Source organism: Eucalyptus grandis, chromosome 7, assembly GCF_016545825.1.
Source record: "Eucalyptus grandis isolate ANBG69807.140 chromosome 7, ASM1654582v1, whole genome shotgun sequence".
Taxonomy (NCBI): domain Eukaryota; kingdom Viridiplantae; phylum Streptophyta; class Magnoliopsida; order Myrtales; family Myrtaceae; genus Eucalyptus; species Eucalyptus grandis.
The window spans coordinates 45,684,093-45,705,356 of record NC_052618.1 but is presented as its reverse complement, the minus strand read 5'-3'; the positions used below and the strand labels follow the sequence as shown (position 1 = coordinate 45,705,356).

The 21,264-nt window shown below is 37.3% G+C and overlaps 2 protein-coding genes across 2 annotated transcripts; both read left to right on the top strand.

Moving 5' to 3' along the window:
- Window positions 1–2,446: 2,446 nt before the first annotated feature.
- On the top strand, window positions 2,447–3,393 carry LOC104455652 (MLP-like protein 328). The gene is made up of 3 exons (XM_039317856.1): window positions 2,447–2,634; window positions 2,982–3,086; window positions 3,204–3,393. The coding sequence occupies exons 1-3, from the start codon at window positions 2,447–2,449 to the stop codon at window positions 3,391–3,393; spliced, it is 483 nt and encodes a 160-aa protein (XP_039173790.1).
- A 3,412-nt stretch (window positions 3,394–6,805) lies between these two features.
- Window positions 6,806–7,293, top strand: LOC104455651 (MLP-like protein 328). Its single transcript, XM_010070409.2, has 2 exons — window positions 6,806–6,902; window positions 7,028–7,293. Exons 1-2 carry the CDS (start codon window positions 6,806–6,808, stop codon window positions 7,291–7,293), a joined length of 363 nt encoding a protein of 120 aa, XP_010068711.2.
- Window positions 7,294–21,264: the final 13,971 nt, after the last annotated feature.

Here is a 21,264-nt window from a genome sequence, read left to right as displayed (position 1 = left end):
TAATGTCTGAGTCAAAGCCGAAAATATTATTTTGCCGACAAGATATATCGGTTGCAACAAAATACTATTCTTTGTCCTTTCATCCATGCTTGCCCAATCATGGTGTAAATGCAGCGTGAACTAATCACTTTTTGCGAAATTATCAGAAGGGAAGTCGGAGTTGTTGAGGAGAAGGTGGAGTTGGACGATGCCAACATGAAGGCGACACTTCACGGCCTGGAAGGCGATATCTTCAAACTGTACAATGTGTCGGGCGATCTGCAAGCTCACTCCGAAGAAAGAACAGCTGTTTCAACAACGATGATCAAGTACGAGGAGCCAACTTCCGAGTCCCGGTGCTGATAAGTACATGGATGTGTTTACCACTGTCACCAAAGACATGGATCCTCATATGGATTCTGCAGGATGAAAAGAAAAGGAAAATAAAAAGGATGAAGCTAGGTTCTGTATATCTTCGTTTGAGCTTATATATGGTGATCACGGATGCATTTTATAGGTATAGACAAAAATATATAAGGTACTGATAGTTAATCAATGTTCAGGAAAATTTTTTTGTTAGGACATGATCATAGATCAAACTTACTGGGATACCTTGACTCGCTTAATCATCGAACGAGTACTTAAGGAAAAAGACGAAGAGATGCTGTCACCAATGTTCGGCAGACAAAACTGATAATCTTAATCAACATTTGTCCATGACCAAAGCACCTCATTAGTGTTGAGAAAACTCCTATCAAGATTTTGAAGTTGACAAAATTTTCTGTTTCAAATTCTTAAATTACTTGTGAGTTGTTTCTAAGTATTTATCAAGGTTCTATCTAATACTCTTGCTTAAGTCTATTTCATCCCAAAAACATTTCTCATTATGACGAAGGCTGGACTAAGATCATGTCTAGAATGAGGAATAGTCCAAAGTCAAACTTAGCAATGTTTGACACGAATGAACTTTATTTGGAGACAAAAGATTTTTTTTTTCAACAACTATCTTTTGGCCAAGGATTTCACCTTATATATACATATTGATTAAGTCAATTGCAAATTTGACAAGCTCAATCTTGAAAATAAGTTCCTTATGAGGAAGTTCTACTTATAGAAACTTAGATTTTGATTGTATGGGTGATCAAAATTAGTGAAATTTTTATCTCTATCTTCAAATAGCTACAAGATCTCTTTAATAGATTTTGTCCAATGGATTGATTGGAAGAAATTCCTCTAGAGAATGTCAACGGCTAGTGTGGCATGGAGGAGAATTTAAAGAAGGTCATTCGGTCAAGTTGAAGTATGGGACGCAAAAATTAGAATTCCAAAGTCAGAAGCTTTTCTCAACTACTTGTTTTCTTCATTGTGCCTTACAAATTGTGTTCAAAAGAGAAAAATACAAAAATAGTGGCTTAGTGAGTTAGAAGATTATATTACTAAGTATTTGCACTTATAAGTTGTAATTCTCCGTTAATGCTACAATGAAATCAGCTAGTAAGCTATCGGCGTGGGAAAGTTGACGTAAGCTTAATCTAAACCGAACCACTATATAATTGTGTGCAATCTTATTTTTCTTAACTTTATTTAAGTTTTGCACTTTTATAGATTATTTCAAAAGTCTATTGCATCGCATAACAGATTTTGAATATTTTGAATCTAGTGGCTCATTTATAGATTTTGATCCTTATTCAAACTTTGTTCGCAACTTATTTTATTTTGTATTTATTTGTCAAGATTTCCTTTAAACCCCATTCACTCACTCTAAGTGTTTGTACTAGCTTATCAATTACCAATAGAGATCATCTTATTCTATAGCTTCCCTTGACATAGACAACTCTAGTTAATTGATCCATCACCAAAGCACCTCAGTTCTTGTCTCTATTTTTCATGAGGAGGACCAAGCAGTTGCAATTGGGCAATTTTCTCCATAGTTATTCCTCTTATACTTACCAAAAATTTCTTTTTTGTGAACCTGGGTATATCCTCAAAATAATTTGAAGATAATGCTCGGAAAAAGGGATATGAATTGATGGGGATGATAACGATGCACATTTTGTTGCTACTACAAATTGCCATAACTCGGTTTGAACGACAGTGCATTTTGTAATTTGCGATATTTTACACTCATGTACCCTATCCTAAGATGGGATTCCTTGTGATCTCAGGCGAAACCAAATGAATGCATCGCTTATATAAATGAATTATGTTTCGAATGCTTAACATGTCACAACACTTTGTATTAAGACTCGGGAAACAATCTCCCAGAGGACCATGGAGGAGCCCCTTTTCTTTTCGAATAACATGTCAAGATCTGAGAAAATTTAAATGGACTGAAGTCTCCAAAAGATCCTAAGCATTCTATATATTGGCTTCAAAGGCGGCTGCTCATTCGTATGGTCTAGCAACAACGTACACTTCTCGACACAGTCTCTTAACCTTTCTTTTTCAAAGAGCAGAAGGAGAGAACATGGCTCAATTGGTGAAGGTCGAGGCTCAGGTGGAGTTGGAATCTCCAGCTGAGAAGGTGTTCGATATTTTCCGGAGAAAGTCCTACCTCTTCCCAGAAATCGCCCCTCATGTGGTCAAGGACGTAAAATTGGTCAGTGGTGATTGGGACTCTGTGGGCTCCGTATGGCTCTGGACTCAATGTTGTTGGTGGGTCCTGAATTTTTGTTACTTGCATATGCCAATTTAACTCCCATATCCCATTTTATATTTATCTCCCAATTCCTCTGTCTTGTGATTGAGAGTCCACCGCTGCTCCAATTTCTTCTATTTTCCATCAAATTCATCGCTAATTCATTGTCGTGAGTCGAACAATTGAAGCTAACATGTGAGGTCAGTGTCAAGCTTGAATATTTTAGCTTGTGGAAGATCTCAACACTTCATTATTGTTTCGTGAGCTTTGGTTTGGCGACGTCTGAACAAAGCTTTCGAGTAATTTCCGCTAACGTTGGATGCGTTTTTTCGATGAATGGTCTCAACTGATTTCCGATCTGAAGGTCTAACTTGGTGGCGAGAGGATACGCCTGTATTAAACTTGTAGTAAATTTTTCAAACCCGAGCATAAAGTGGCGCCTGACTGAAATGGAGCCATACGGGAATAAGTAAGAAGTCATGCGTCAACTGAACTGGGGTACATACCACAGGTGATTCTGGAATCGGGAAGGAAACTTTTGAAGCTTTCGATGATGAGACAAAGTCCATCACATTCAAATGTTTAGACGGAGTGGCGATGAATTTTATAAGAGCCTGAAGTCAAGCTTACAGTTCTCTCCGGAGGGCGAACGCTGCATGGCGAAAGCAGTTTTGACTTACGAGAAGCAAAACGCTGACGTTCCCGACGCCAATAAGTATTTGGAGTTCACGCGCAGTCTGCTCATCAGTGTTGACGGCTACCTTCTCAAGGCGTGAAAGATGAACCGAAAATGGCGATTCGATATAATTTGAATGGGGATGTGCTGCGTGTGCTAAAGTATTAGGTGGTGTGAAAATAATGACCCTATAGAAGCATCGAAGGAAATGATGTCCAGTTGCTTATCGAGCGTGTCAAGATTTGGGAGCTTTCCTCAATGCATGGTATTGTACTCCATGGTATATGAAATGTAATTAGTACTTTGTGTGAATAAATGCGTCCAGTTGTGTTTACAGAACACTCTGCATAGGGTATAATCATTTCGTATATTTTTGTGGCCCGAAATTTGCTTTCTAGTATGTGAAAGAAAGACCGCAGACAAACTGAAAAGTTCAAAACTTGAGGAGTTATGCAAGTTTGCCATAATCTTAGATTAGCCTATTCACATTGGGTTGGCTTATAATAGTTAAGGAACGGAACTTTTATGTGAAAATTAGACGCCCAACACATATTCAAGCCCTCATATTACCAAAAACAAAACGGAAGTCAATGTACTTTGGACCTAAGTACAATGCATAAGACTCGATTAACACAAAGAATACTAAAAAAGCTCTTTTCTCGGATTTCCTGAGCAGCAATCAGTATAGGAGCATTAATTTTGAAAGACTCCAAATTGCTTGAAACTCAACTTATTTGGAAACTAGACATATAAGGTTTTCCAAAACGTACAATATTTGATCACATTGAAGTACACAAGTTCTTTCAAACATCAGATAAAAGTGACCACGACAATCCAGCCAACCAAGATACGATCAACGAAGCTCCAGATAATTTTGCATCGATGTTTAGATAAGCCTTAATCTTCTGAAGGTGATCCGTCATCATAAAATTTCAATTCCTGTAATCCTAAGCCTGTGGATTGACAGGCCAACTCCATCTATCGATGAACTTGGGCGGATTTGGAGGGGAGTTGGATGGGCCCTGGCCCTACCAACTTTCTGAAATTGTGCTCGAGCTCCAATTTTCCAAAATCATTTACAAAATATAAGGAAGTATTATTAGGATTTCTTTTACCAAAAAAGGTCCTTCCAAATCTAAGAGCTATATTTTACAAAAACGATACTTCTAATTGTGAAAAACGAAGACGGATGAGTAATTATTTCCAAACTTGAGTAATAAATGCTTTGGCACAGATGGAATGATTGAACTTTATTATTAGGTCTTCCTCCATTTGCCTAACATAAATTAAAAAGATCTGAGTTTCGACCAAAAATAAATTAAGAAAAGCTAAGATATTCTTTGCTATATAGCTCGTGAAATGCATAATATTTAAAAAATGATAAAGAACAAAATTTCCTACCATGATATATGTTAGTTATTGAAAAGACTGAACATCAGTTTTCTTAACTACATTTTCTATTAGATATTTACTAAAAAAAAATTCTATGAGGGGACCATTTCTCACCCTAGTTCTCCCTATTCCGTCCTGTATAACCTCATGTTTGTGAAATACACGTGGCTTAAGCCAGAGCAGTCAACGTGATTCATGTTCGCTTTCTCAAAGTTAACCAACGAATAGTATCAAAACCAAATGTGATCATCGTGGAGAAGAAATTGTCAACTCTTTAAGTGATCGGGTGGTGCTAAAAGGTAAGGATACTGATTAAAAAAAAAAAACTCGACCATTAAATTTACTTTACTAAATAACCTATAATTCTGTTGGTACGTAGTTGACTCGTTTAATTCATTGATTTTTTTTACTGAGATATAGATATGCATGTTAATTTAATTAATACATAAGAAGATATGCTACAAAGTTGATTGATCTAGCAGTAACAAGATTCATTTATTTTTCACAATATCACAAATTTATTTTTCACAAATTCAATTTACGTCACGAGCAAATTTCCAAATAGGCCATGCTGCATTGCCTAGATCTTCATACCTTATGTCAAGAAATTTTTAGCTGCTAGTATCTTAATGAGACTGCAGTGACAGACGTAGATCATCACTAATGCAGAAAAGTTTCAACTCAAATAAAACAATTTGAATAGAGCGTGAAATTCCTAAGTCATCGTCCAAAATATTCATAAGCATTGTCACTTTCATCCTTTTTACTTATAAAAGAAAATGCACGAGATGTGATAGCTAAGGACCAACCTTTTATGTACCCCGGCCATCAAAATTAGAAGTCTAATAAATTATTTAGCAATTTATCTTTGAGGAAGGCGAGATTGATGGTGGTATTGATTTCTCAAAACGACACGCAAAAGGTCAAAAATCCAAGGGGAAATGGCAAGTGGTCGATGAGGGCGGTGACATTGATGATGTTATTAACTTCTCAAACGATGTGCATAAGGTTGAGAATCAAAGGAAAACAGCAAGTGGTCAATGCGACTAGCTTGTGATATATTAACTGAGTGACGTGGCCTACCTTAGAAAAATAGTTATTGAGCAATGCAACCTATGTGACTGACAATGAAAAAAATCACCTCCATGACAAAGGCTAGACTGGGCAATGCAATTGGTATAGTTGCTGTCGAAACATGACCATCATGGATTGGATTTGATTAAGTGCTTCCTTAGAAACTTGTGCACATAAAGTGAAACTTGTTGATTGATGAGCATGTATTTATTTGGATGTGTCCTAGGATGCTCGGGGTGCACTAGGAAAGGAGTCTCTACTATTAAGTTAAAAATAATAATGTGAAAGATGGATTTGAAGAAATTATGTATATTTTGATGTATAGAAAAGAGTACTTGGAAAGTTTATTTATAGACTTTAATAGATGGCTATTTAAGGAAAGAAAATCTGATATGCATAATGAAAATAAATATAGAAAATAAAAGGAAATATCTTATATATTTTAGAAGATATTATAACACAGTCCACCAATACGCCTGCAAATATATTTATTTCATTATTTTCCGCATTGGGTAGGGTCTGAAGTTGACGTTGGCAGTTCAATCATTAGAAGATGATTTACACTCGCAACTTTGATAGAATTTAAGAGCTTATCATGAGAATTTAAGAAATGTATGAATAGGCATTTTATTGCTGATGGCCGAGAAAGTAGAAATATTGCTTCTATTACTTACCAGCCTATAATTGTTCAGACATATATTTTTAATCATCTAAAAAACATTTTAGTATCGGCAATACAAATTTTTTTCAGGAAGAAAAAAACTGTATTGTCGACAATAATACAATTTTTGTTTCTAATAAAAGTACCACGTGAATCATGATGTGGGACCTAAAGTAGAGAAAAAGATGAACGCCAAACTCTTATATAAGAAACAAGCCATGCCCCTTTTTTTCTCATCACAGGTCGGTGTTGTGACAAATTTAGATAACTTTGGTGTCTCAATGCAACCATCATGGCGAATTTGCATGGAAAACTAGAAGCTGAAGTTGAACTGAAGTCACCAGCCGACAAATTCTTCAAGTTTTAGAGGAGCGAAACCCACAAAATGCCTACCGTCACCTCCAAAAACATTCAAGGAATCAATCTTCATGAAGGTGACTGGGACCAGCATGGAGCTATCAAGATTTGGAACTACACCGTTGGTAATTGATTCAATTTGATCTCCTAACTTCAATTTATTCAATGTTGTCATTGAAATTAAACTGATGTTCCTATACCTATAGCCAAGCTTAAACCTTTTTTTTTTTTCACTGGTGCAATTTTACAGATGGAAAGTCTGGGGTGTTAAAAGAGAAGGTGGAGTTCGATGACGACAACATGTCGGTCACCCTCCACGGCATCGAGGGCCATCTCTACGACGAGTACAAGGTCTACAAGCCGGTGTGCAAGGTCGTCCCAAAGGAGCACGGCAGTGTGGCTAAGCTGAGCATTGAGTACGAGAAGTACAAGGAGAGCGACCCTAACCCCGACAAGTACATGGCTGTGTTCATCGAGATGGCCAAAGACATCGATGCTCACGTTTCAAGCCCATGAAGAGAAGATCCGTTGTTACGAAATCGCACGTCGATTCCAGAAAAATAATGCTCGCAAACAATTCACCAGATAGAATATAGTAATAAAAGAGCATAATCAGATGAACACGCCAGAAAATTTGTTATCGAAGTTCACCCAAACTTAGGCTACGTCTCCGCGCAGAGGCACTCTGCAAATCCACTAGACTTCAAAAAAGTTGGAATACAACGACGATCTTCTCAAGATCAAGGCACAAAGAGATTGAGAACTCTCATCAAGAAAAACTCACTTTTTTTCTTCTCTCTTTTTCTTGCCTCTCTATTTCCTTTTTCAATGTCTTGACGGCTAGGGTTTTGCCATCGCTAATATGTAGGTACCACTTTTAACCTAAAAGGAAATCTAATAGAAAAGACAAAAAGCCCCTAAAAACAAATATTTGGCTTTATCTATAACAATCTCCCACTTAAGACAAATATACCCAAGCACCAAGCAACTTTGCATCCATCTTCTTCAAAAAATAGTAGTTGAAAAACTTATGCCTGCGATACTCCTCATCAATCAACATGGAGTAATACCAATAGTAGTAGTACAGAAAATATGCTTCTCTCTCGTCTACTACCTTGGTCATCATGTCACTGGATTCTTCGAGCCATCAATCTTTTGTAGCTTTAATTCATTATCTTTCAATGCTGACCCGATAAAGTGATAACGCTTCTTGATATGTCTAGTCCTTGAGTGATAAGCTGCATTCTTTGCTAAGTGCACCGCACTTTGACTATCACTCCACAAAGGTACGACCGGCTGTTTTCGATGTAACTCCTCCATATAATCTTGTAACCACATGATTTCCTTGGAGGCTTATGTAATCGCTACATATTCTGCTTCGTCGTCGATAAAGCCACTATCTTTTGTAGTTGAGATACCCAACTCACCGCTGTACCGCAAATCAGAAGACATATCTAGTGGTACTCTTACCACTATCTCGATCACCCGAATGATCTGCATTTACATAACCCTGCAACTCTAGAGATGTACCACCATAACAAAGTGAGTAATTGGAAGTACCTGCTAGATATCTAAATATCCATTTAACTGCATTCAAATGCTCTCTACCTGGGTTCTGCATATATCGACTCACAACTCCCACTGCTTGTGCAATGTCTGGTCTCGTGCTCACCATGACATACATCAAACTCCTCACTGCTGATGCATATGGAACTACCGCCATCTCATCTTTCAAAGCTTGAGTGCTTGGACACATATCCTTGGAAAGTTTGAAGTGACTCGCTAGAGGAGTTGCAACCGGTTTTGCCTTGTCCATGTTTTTAACACCTTGTTCACATAGTCTTCCTGCGACAATCATAATTTCTTATTTTCCCCGTCTCTGATGATTTTCATGCCTAAAATATTCTTGGCCTCTCCCAAGTCTTTCATAGCAAACTGTGATGATAACATCTTCTTCACTTCTACGATTCTCTTCATATTGGAACTAGCCACAAGCATGTCATCCACATATAAAGATAGATACACAATGTCACCATCATCATATTTATAAAATAAACACAAAGGATCAGACTCACAAGCAGTGCAAATCCTTTTTCTTGCATGAAACCATCAAATTTTAAGTACCATTGCCGCGAAGCTTGTTTCAAGCCATACAAGCTTTTTTTCAAGCGACATACCATGTGCTCCTTACCTTTGACTTCAAAACCCTTAGGTTGTGCCATGTATAATTCTTCATCTAAGTCACCATGTAAAAACGTTGTTTTTACGTCTAACTGCTCAAGATGAAAATCCTCCACTGCAACTATACTTAACAGAACTCTAATTGATGTCATTTTCACTACAGCTGAAAATATCTCGGAGTAGTCGATCCCTTCTTTTTTAGAAAAGCCCTTGACTACAAGTCTCGCCTTGTATTCAATACTACCATCTGCTTCATTCTTAACCCCGTACACCCATTTGTTTAATAAAGCTTTTTACCGTGGGCAACTTGGTCAACTCCCAAGTTTTGTTCTCAAGTAACAAGCTCATCTCGTCTTTTCATAGCACACTCCCACCGCAAGTGAGACGTGTCTCCGCCTTTGCCTCATCGTAAGTCTTCGGTTCCCCCAAATCTGTATATAAGACATGGCTCATAACAGTATTAGCTGATGGATCAAAAATTACCTTTGGCTTTCTCACACGTGTAGACCTTCTTAAGACATGTACTTCAGGGTCATTCGTTTGCTCCGAATCACTATGTTCTTCTTGAACTACCTCTTCACTGATAATAGGCTCATCTTGAACCTCTCTTTCGAACTTTGATCTACTAGAAACATCTTCACGGGCATTATGTCTAATTCAACATACTCGGGGTTGTACTACCTTCTTATGCTCTCTCCTCTCCGACGATCCTTGTACATCTTTTCTTCATGGAATACTACATTGATCGGATGACTTTGTTATTCTCATAATCCCAAAGTCTATAGCCATACTGCCGCCACCGTATCCAATAAAGACGCACTGGGACTTAGCATCAAGCTTTTTTTCTATCATCCCCGTCAATTAAAGCATATGCAATACAACCAAACACCTTTGGATGTGAATAATTAATCTTCTTACCTGACCACCGCTCTTGTGGTATTTCTCCATCCAACGCACTAGATGAACTTCTGTTGATAAGATAAACAGCTGCATCAACTGTAGCGGCCCATAAGTGTAGCGGGAGACCCGCATGTAGTCTCATGCATCTCGCACGTTCTAGAATAGTCATGTTCATTCTTTCAGCTACACCATTCTCTTGAGGAGTTCTAGGAACAGTCTTTAGCCCGTGTATGCCTTCTCGGCTCAGATAATTTGCAAATTCTTTACTTGTGTATTCACCACCATTATCAGATTTCAAAGCTTTAATCTGATAACCTCTTTTTTTTCTACCATGGTCTTCCACATTCTCGAACATCCCGAATACTTCTGATTTTTCTTTAAGAGCATAGACCCAAATCTTTCTTGTTGCATCATCAATGAATGTGACAAAATATTTCTTACCACCATAAGAGAGTTCCTGAGTAGGTCCCCATACATCGCATGAACCAACTCTAGCTTCTGGCCTTTATTTTGTCGCACATTCAATTGAAAACTAACAACCTTCTGTTTTTCATAAATGCAACTCTCACAAAAATCTAACTCAACTTTTAGTAAACCCGGAAGTAATTTTCTCAAGTGTAATGGCTTTACACCTTTTTCACCAAGATGTCCTAAATGATAATGCCAAAGAGTAGATAAATTACCTGTAGCCATTGTAGTTGCAACCATATCACGATATTGTCTCCTTGAGAAGGTAAAGTGTACCCGTATGCTTTCCCTTTACTACTACTCTTACCCCCCGAGGTTATCTTCCACTCTCCGCAACCAAAGGTTATTACCAAACCTTCTTGGTCAAGTTTACTAGTTGAAATCAAATTTTCTTTAATTCCGGAATATGCCTAGTTTCACGCAAAACTAGACGTCCTCCACCCGAGATGCTCAGCCACGGTTCCTTTCCCAACAATTGGACACATGTGGCCGTTTCCCACAACCACTTGTCCAAAATCTCCACTAGCATAATCATCAAATATGTCTCTTTGCGAGGTGCAATGAAAAGAAACGCCAGAATCAATAAACCATTTATCTCGTTGTCAAGTCAAACCCGCGCACAAACACAAGTTATCTAGCAAAGATTTATCGCTAACTACATTAGCACCTTGATTCTCATCTTGCTGCTTCTTTTTGTAGGCTTCACACTGAAACCTCCGTGTCGGTTTTGTGACAAAACCAACACTCATCTTTTGTAACCTGTCTCTTACCCCTTGATTGTGATCTGCCATGACCGCTAAAATTTCCTCTACTTTTACTTCTTCCACGGTTCTCCACTGCAAGTGCCGTTGAAGATGTAGATGCAGAAAAATTATCTCCACCTGAGACTTTCCTTCGCATCTCTTCATCCATGATACTACTCATAGCATCATCAAGAGTTAAATCATCCTTCATGGTGCTCGAAATTCCCTACACCGCGGTATTGTAGCTTTCGGAAGAGAACATAAAAATAATAAAGCTTGAAGCTTCATATCTAAATTTATGCCCTGCGGATTCCAATTGACCCGTGACTCCGCGTGAAACTATTAATATGCTCGCCACGTAACCTCTATCGATAACTTCATATTAACCAGTTTCTTCAGCAAAAATACCGATTTGATGTGGATGGCTTCTCAAAATATTCGTTAGAATATCCATGGCTTCTTTTGCAGTTTTTGCTTTCGCGATGTGATACCCCGTCTTTTTCGTCAACCCTAGACGAATCGCACCTAACGCCTTTCGATCAAGAATTTTCCATCCAGCTTCGCTGTCGGATCCACTTCGCCATCTCGGGTTTCCAACCTCAAGTGGTGCATAGAGATCTTTTGATAAAGATAATCCTCTATTTGTAGTTTCCACCATCCGAAATCCTCTCCATTGAACTTATCGATTCTGATTTTATCTTTCGCCATCCCGTTTGCTTTCAATCGAACGTCACCGAAAACCCTCGATGTTCTCGATTAGCCAACCTAGGCTCGATACCAGTTGTTACGAAATCGCACGTCGATTCCAGAAAATAATGCTCGCAAACAATTCACCGACAGAATATAGTAATAAAAGAGCATAATCGATGAACACGCCAGAAAATTTGTTATCAAAGTTCACCCAAACTTGGGCTACGTCTCCGCAGAGGCACTCGCAAATCCACTAGACTTCAAAAAGTTGGAATACAATGACGATCTTCTCTCAAGATCAGGGCACAAAGAGATTGAGAACTCTCATCAAGAAAAAAACTCACTTTTTTCTTCTCTCTTTTTCTTGCCTCTCTATTTCCTTTTCAGCGTCTTGACGGCTAGGGTTTTGCCATCGCTAATATATAGGTACCACTTTTAACCTAAAAGGAAATCTAATAGAAAAGACAAAAAAAAGCCCCTAAAAACAAATATTTGGCTTTATCTATAACAAGATCATGGCATGACTATGATCGTATATGAAGTTGTGCTATATGATGCTTGAGATTCCTAGTACTTTCATGTATTGTGATGATTCAATAAATCAAGCAGGTTGATCAGGTGATGTGAAGCTCAGCCGGGTATTTGGGAATATGAGAAATCGTGTATTGTGTACATGTGTGGTTGCTTGTAGTAAGACACTTGTGGTTTTGGCAAAATGACATGGTCATGGAAAAGTTAGTACATGCTTTGATTTGATCCCTCCATAGAAGATGCACGATCGAGATTTCCAATCAACTTAAGAGCTTAACATGCGGTGTGACTTCAAGCGCGTTTGCTTAAACACTTCAGTTGGACAAGAGGGTACATGGAGTAGTCATATCATAATTAAGGATGTGCTTGTTTCATTGAAAATTTCATAATATTTTCCATGGAAATCATTTCGGAAAATTTGTCCAAAAAGTCCAAAACCTATTGTATAACCATCAATACAATCTTAAATCTTTCAATTGTACTAAATAAGTCTAAAACATTTTAATTATGTTAATTCAATCTTAAAACTTTTAATATCCCCTTAAACATTTTAATGATTATTTCGGTCAATTTTGATTGGAAATCACTATTATAACAATCTAATTAGTACCGACAATCTTATGTGGCACAACCGACGTTGATGTGGATAATTTTTGTAATCATTTTATTTTATTTTTCCTTTCCTTCTTTTTCTTTTTTTCCCTTTTTCCCTTTGTTGGCCATTGTCAGGCCAACAATGATCGTTTGCCTCAGGTGAAGGCCACCTAGGGCAACCCTTGCCCTCGCTCAATCTGTCAAGGGTGGTCCTCACCAGCCCAAGCACAAGCGTCCCTCGTCCGAGGGCAATGAGGTGGTCCTCACTTGAGGCTAACAACCTCCCTTGATCATCAACAAGACATGGCGATGGCTAACAAAGGAAAGGGGGAAAAAAGGAAAGGAAAAATAATCATAAAATTTAAAAATCGATAAAAAAAAAAAATCCACATTAGCATGGGCCATGCCACGTAGGATGCTTTTGCGTTGACTAGATTATCACATCAGCAATTTCTCATCAAAATTTGCGAAATGACTAAATTAATAAATTATTCGAAGGTTTAGGACTAAATTATCAAGTTGTTAGAAGGTTTATGATTAAATTGGTACAATTAAAATATTAAGGATTGAATTGGTCACCATGCAATCCATTTAGAATTTTTAGACAATTTTCCAAAATCATTTTCTGGAAAAAATGGTTAATTTTCTTTTGCTTTGTGGTTTAAGAAAAATGGTTTCTTTCTTGCCCAAAAGGAAGGTTATTTTCCTCCAATATTAAGCTTGTTATTGTCAGTTCATGAAAACAATATTCTCCTTAGATCAATTAGTTTTCGTTATCCAAACCAAAAAAATTGAAAATAATTTTTCATCATGCAAACAAACCCTACGAAGAGTACAATTCGAAATGACCCAAAGAAGAGTTCAATTTGAAATTAAAATAACTGCTCAAGTTGTACTCGATCCTAGTCTCATCTATTGTGGACTTGATTAATTATTTATCGCACCTAAATACAATTCTCATGAGAATTTTTAAGTAGTGAAAAGTGAGTCATCATAATTGTGGCATCGAAAATTATTGGTAGACCAAACTGTTCATCAATTATTGGGCGCTTCGGGGAACCTGTGCTGGTACACTTTCTAAGGCAAACCAAAAATATTATTTTTCCGACAAGATAAATGGATTGCAAATAAATAATTTTTAATATTTGTCTAGGCAAAGTCAAAAATATTATTTATCTGAAAAGATAAATCAATTGCAATTAAATATTATTCTTTGTACTTCCATCGCTGCTTGCCTAATAAGAGAGTGTTAATGCAGCGTGAATTAATCACTTTTTCCAAAATTATCAGAAGGGAAGTCGGAGGTGTCGAAGGAGAACGTATGCGAACATGAAGGTGAGCCTTCACGTCCTGGAAGGTGATGTCTTCAAACTTTGTACAAGGTGCGTCGGGCAATCTGCTAGTTTTTTTTTTTTTTGGCCACTCAGAAGAAAGAACGGCTGTTTGGCAACAGCAATGATCGAGTACGAGAGGCCAACCCCGGAGTTCCGGCGCTGATGAATACATGGATGTCTTTACCGTCACCAAAGACATGGATGCTCATATGGATTCTGCAGCATGAAAAGAAAAGGGGAGGAAAAATAAAAAGGACGAAGGTAGGGTCTATATATCTTTGTTCGGCCTTATATATGGTGATCTATGGATGCATTTTATCGGTCTAGACAATATATAAGGTCTTGTAATTAATCAATGTTCAAGCAAATTTTCATGTTTAGGATATGATCATAGATCAGAATTATTAAGATACCGTGACTCGCTTAATCGAGTAATTAAGGAAAAAAGTGGAGAGATGCTCTCACCAATTTGCGACATGCAAAACATAAACGCACCTCATTAGCAACAGAGATCATCTTATTCTATAGCTTCTCTTGACATATAAAACTTTAGTTAATTGATCCATGACCAAAGCGCCTCAGTTCTTGTCTTTATTTTTCACGAGAAAGGACTATGAAGAATCTGATTCATAGGTGACCACACGGCCGTGAATTTGATTCCTTGTATTATTGCAATTTGGCAATTTGCTCCATAGGTTATTTCTGTTACCCTTACCAAAAGCTTCCTTTTCTGTGAACCTGGGTAGATCCTCAAAATAAGCAGAAGATAATGCTCGGAAGAAGGAATATTACGGCATTTGTAACGACGCACATTTTGTTGCTAATACAAATTGCTTTAACTTGCTTTGAGCAACGACGCATTTTGCAATTCGAGATATTTACACTCATATATCCCAATGTAAGATGGGATTCCTTGTGATCATAAGGGAAAACAGATGAACGTATCATTCATAATAAACGAATCTTGTTTGAAGTGCTTAACATGTAATAACACTTTGTATTGCAATATTGTGCATCATTGAGGACGTATTAAGACTCCGGAAACAATCTCCCGAGGGACCGTGGAAGAGCCCTACTCTTTCTAATAACATATCATGATCCGAGAAAAGTAAAATCGACTAATGTCTCAAAGACATATGTATCCAAAGGCCTAAGCACTTCTACATATTAGCTTCGGTGGTGGCTGCTCAATCGCACAGTCTAGCTCCAACATACACTTCTCAAGACAGTTTCTTAAACTTTCTCTTTCAAGAGCAGAAGGAGAGAACATGGCTCAATGGATGAAGGTCAACTCTCAGAGGGAGTTGAAATCACCCGCTGAGAAGGTATTCGATATCTTCCGGAGAAAATCCTAGCTCTTCCCAAAAATCATCCCTCAGATGGTTAAGGATGTAATATTGCTCGGGGCTGATTGGGAGTCTGTGGGCTCAGTGAGGCTCTAGACTTGTGCTGCTGATAGGAGTGTTGAAACCCAAAAACCGAACCGAACCGAATCAAAATTCTGAGTCTTTTGGCTCGAGTCTCATTCAATTAGGGTAATAGTTAAAGGATTTTGGATAATTTGCTGGTTTGGTTCAGTTTCGGTTGTTTGGGATTGGGTTTTTTATCTTTAAAAAATGCAAATCTAAATCAAACCCCCTGCAATACGTTCGAACACCCTAAAACTTTAGTCTCCGATTATCTCTCTCTCCTCCTCATTTCTCCCACGATCATCACCTCATGGATTCAAACAGCATGACTAGCAAGACCTTGCCGGTGAAGAGCACCGCAGGGGTGTCAAAAACCAGCTCCAAATGGAGTGACCCTGATCTATTATATACCCACATCTCCAAATTGCTGTGTAGCAACTACAAAGTTCCTGCTTTAGAACTCCGAATTTAAGCGTGCTCAGGTGAGAGAACTCTCAGAATGAGTGACCTATTAGGAAGATGCTTATATGTATGTCAAAAGACAATCCTAAAACTCGATATGAGAGAGATCGAACGATACTTCATTGAGTTAATCCAGAGGCATCACACCAGTCCTCTCTAATTCTTCTAGAATTTGACACATTATAAAGGATGGAGGTGTGACTAACTAATCAGAAGCCGTGAAATGCTGTGGCCAATGTTGGGTGGCTGAGGAACAACGCCTCGAACTTGACATGTCCAAAACAAAGATTTGAGTTAAGGCTTTCCACAGGTGGAGATCATGGCATCGATCGTCACTCTGACGTAATCGTGCCCTCTTCGGTATAGTTGTTGGGTTAGCTCCACTGGGATTTTCTTTGATATTCAATGGCATTGATTGCCTCTTAGATGAGGCGTCTTCCAAGCGGGCCAGGTTCCTTACAATAATTCGCTCGCTCGAGATTGTTTTTAATTCCAAGCGCATGATAACCCTGGCCTCTCTCTCTCTCTCTCTCTCTCTCTCTCTCTCTCTCTCTCTCTCTCTCTTTCCTGCATAACTTAGGTATTCGAGATCAATATTCTCTCCATAGTCACCCTCCTAATCGGGGGAAAAAAAAAACAATAGTCTTTGCTTCATTTTAAATGTTCCAGGATAACTAGTCCAACATCTCATGAAAATTAGCTGCTTGTTTTGAAACATATGGAACATTATATCATTCGAGGGAAAAAAAAGTCATTTCTGTGATCACATGACAGACACAACTTATATTTATAACATCGATTATATAAGAATTCAGGATTAGTTGAACCGAGGTCACAAATTTGGTCTAATTTATTACCCGACAGCCAAGACTCTAACCTTGTATATAACCAGGCTGAATGGTGGGTAGCTAATTTCCTCCTAGTTCACCCGGCTGCCAAATTCATGCTCAGATCCTATCTTGACATGCCCACGGTAAGAGCGAAAAGCCGTTTGTTTTATACCTGTTGCCTTGTTTTAGCATAATCATCGTCCAAGCAGCCAATAGGAACATGTCGCTCTTAATAAGTTCAGTGGACGAATCCTGTTATATTTAATATTAATACTCGAAGTGATTTTATGTCCCGGTTAGTGGAGTTCCATCTGTCCTCGCACATTTCGTCGTTCCACTATTTTATATTTGACACGACAAATAAAATAAATATGTATCCCTCATGGGCCTACCCAGCGAGCGACCCTAACCCCGACAAGTACATGGCTGTGTTCATTGAGATGACCAAAGACATCGATGCTCACGTTTCAAGCACATGAAGGAAAAGATCACGGCATGACTGTGATGGTATATGAAGTTGTGCTATATGCTGCTTGAAATTTCTGGTACTTTCATGTATTGCAATGATTCAATAAAGTAAGCTGGTTGATCAGGTGATGTGAATCTCAGCCAGGTATGTGGAAATATAAGAAATTGTATATTGTGTCCATGTGCGGTTGTGCTTGTAATAAGACGCATGTGGTTTTGGCAAAATGACATGGTTATGGAAAAGCTAGTACATGCTTTGATTTGATCCCTCCATAGAAGATACATGTTCGAGATTCCCAATCAACTTACGAGCTTAACGTGCGGTGTGACTTCCAAGTGCGTTTACTTAAACACTTCAGTTGGACAAGAGGGTGTATAGAGTAATCGTATCATAATTAAGGGTGTGCTTGTTTTATTGAAAATTTTATGATGAAGAAAAATATTTTCCATAGAAATCATATTGGAAAAATTATCCAAAAAGTCCAAAACCTATTGTACAGTAATCAATTCAGTCTTAAATATTTCAATTGTGCTAAATAAATTCGAAACTTTTCAATTATATTAATTTAGTCTTAAACTTTTTAATAATTTACCAGTTTATTCTCTTGAAGCTTTTAATGATTGTCAATATAGTTATTTTGGTCAATCTTGACTAGAAGTCACTATTATGACGATCTAATTAGCACTGATAGTCTTATTAGATATGACTTATTAGATACGACTGGCGCTAACGTGGATAATTTTTGTAACAATTTTAATTTTTTTCCTTTCTTCCTTTTCTTTTCTTTTCATTTTCTTTTTTCCCTTTTTCCCTTCATTGGCCATTGCCAGGCCTTAACAATGATAGTTTGCCTCAAGTGAAGGCCACCTAGGGCAACCCTCGCCCTCGCTAGCCCAAGCACAAGCATCCCTCACCCAAGGCCGGTGAGGTGGCCCTCACCTGAGGCTAACGACCTCCCTTGATCATCGACAAGGCATGGTGATGGCTAACAAAGGAAAGGGAAAAAGAAAAAAGAAAAAGGAAAGGCAAAAATGAAAATAATCATAAATTTAAAATAATTTTTAAAAAAAATCCACATCAATATTAGCCATCGGGATGTTCAATGTTAACTAGATCATTACATCAGCAATTTCTGATCAAAATTTGCAGAATGACTAAATTAATAAATTATTATAAGGTTTATGATTAAATTATCAAATTATTATTATGTTTATGATTAAATTAGTAGAATTAAAATATTAAGGACCAAATTGGCCACTGTTCAATCAGTTTAGAACTTTTTGAACAATTTTCCTAAATCATTTTCAGGAAAAATGGTCAATTTTCATTTGCTTTGTGATTTAAGAAAAGTGGTTTCTTTCTTGCCCAAAAGGAAAGTTATTTTCCTTCAATATTAATCTTGTTATTGTTGGTTCATGAAAAAATATTCTCCATAGATCAATTAATCTTTTCCGTTTTCAAAAATTAATTTCTCAAAAATAATTTTTCATTAAGCAAACAGATCCTAAGAAGAGTACAATTCGAAATGACCACAAGAAGAGTTCAATTTAAAATTAAAATAACTGCTCAACTTGTACTCTATCCTAATCTCACCTACTGTGGACTTGATTAATTATTTATTGAACCTAAATACAATTCACGTGAAAATTTTTAAGAAGTGGAAAATGAGTCATCATACTTTTCGCATCGAAAACTATTGGTAGAACCATCTGTTCATCAATTATTGCGCTCTTCGGGGAAAGTGCTCGGGTACACTTTTTAATATTTTTCTAACATCTAAGGCAAAGCCAAAAATATTATTTTTCCGACAAAATAAATCAATTGCAATTAAAGAATATCTTTTGTACTTTCATCGATGCTTGCCTAATAATAGACTTTTGCGAAATTATCAGGAGGGAAGTCGGAGGTGTTGAAGGAGAAGGTGCGAACATGAAGGTGAGCCTTCACGGGCTGGAAGGCGATGTCTTCAAATTGTACAAGGTGTGTCGGGCAATTTGCAAGCTCTCACTGAAGAAAGAACAGCTGGTTGGCAACAACGATGATCAAGTACGAGAAGCCAACTCTGGAGTTCCTGCATTGATAGGAAAAATTATTGAAAAAGTACCAAAAAAATCATTAACCTATTACATTAGTACCAATTAAATCATAAACTTTTCAATTTGACAAATTTATTTCTAAACATTTTCACATTTATATAAATTTAGTTTATCTAGCCAATTTTGGCCAGCATGTGCTAACATGGATGCTAGCTAGTGGCCAAATGCTGATGTAGTAATTTTTAAATAATTTTTAAAAAAATTTTATTAATTTTTTTATTTTCTTTTTCCTTTTCTTTTCTCCCCTTTTTCCTCCTTGGACTTTCAGTGGAGGCTCATCAGCCACTAGGCGAGGGTCGCGAAGCCCTTGTCGACCGCTGGCGAGGTTCACGACCCTCACTCAGGGTTGTGAGCAAGGCAAGGCTTCACCCAAATCTGGACAAAACCAGCCTCACCTAGCCTTGCTGCAGGTGAAGGTGGCCTCGCTAGCGATAGGAGGCCGCTTTCACCAGCGGCAAGGACAAGGTTGGTGTCGCCCAAATCCGAGTGAGGTTGAGCAAGGACCACAACCCTTGCACTAGAGGCTTGCTGGCCACTGAAAGTCCAAGGAGGAAGAACGGAGAAAAGAAAAAGAAAAAATTTATTTAAAAATTGTCACGTTAGTGTCCGGCCATTAATCGGCATCCATATTAGCACCTGTCAACCAAAATTGGTCAAATAAACTGAATAGATCCCAATATGAAAATGTTGAAAACTAAATCAGTCCAATTAAATAATATATGATTAAATTGATACCAATACAATAGATTTATGACTTTTTTATTAATTTTCCTTACACTGATAAGTACATGGGTGTGTTTACCACTGTCACCAAAGACATGGATGATCATATGGATTCTGCAGCATGAAAAGAAAAGTGAAGAAAAAAAATGATAAAGGACGAAGCTAGGGTCCATATGTCTTTGTTTGCCCTTATGTACGGTGATCTATGGATGCATTTTATCGGTATATATAAGGTCAAATCTTATATGTATATAAGGTATTGTAGTTAATCAATGTTCGGGCAAATTTTTCCGTTTGGGATATGATCATAGATCAGAATTATCGGGATACCATGACTCGCTTAATCAAGTACTTAAGGCAAAAAGCAGAGAGATGCTCTCACCAATTTGCGATAGACACACAAGCGCACCTCATTATCAATAGCGATCATCTTATTCTATAGCTTCTCTCGACATGTCAACTTTCGTTAATTGATCCATGACCAAAGACCTCCGTTCTTGTCTCTATTTCGTAAGAATTATTGTGTGGCTCACATGATATTATTAATTGATGGTTTAATAAATATTTTGTCCCACTGAGTTTTTTCGGCTTAATGTTTTTAATGAGGTAGTATCCTTCAATGCACATTCGTAATTAATATAATGAATATTCAAGGAGGAGTGTTATGAAATACATGAATGAATATTCATTATATTCATCTTATCTAATATACTTATTATGGTACATTTGTAGCATACATTCTAAGTACATTTCCATATACAATGAATATTCATCTCCCTATCCAATACATGTATCATTTGATACATTGATATTAATGATAAGTACATTCTTGTTTTCTTATAAATAGGAACTTAGTTTTTGTTGTAAACATAATAGTCATACACTGGAAATATAATTCTCTCCTCCGACTTTCTTTACGATCTCTAGTGTTTGATTTTCTCTACTCAATCTCTCTACTATCTCTATTATATATTTGCAATGCAATATTTTACAACATTAATAAATATTTAATGCTAAATTGTATTTGGCTATGAAAAATTATGACTTTAATGAAATG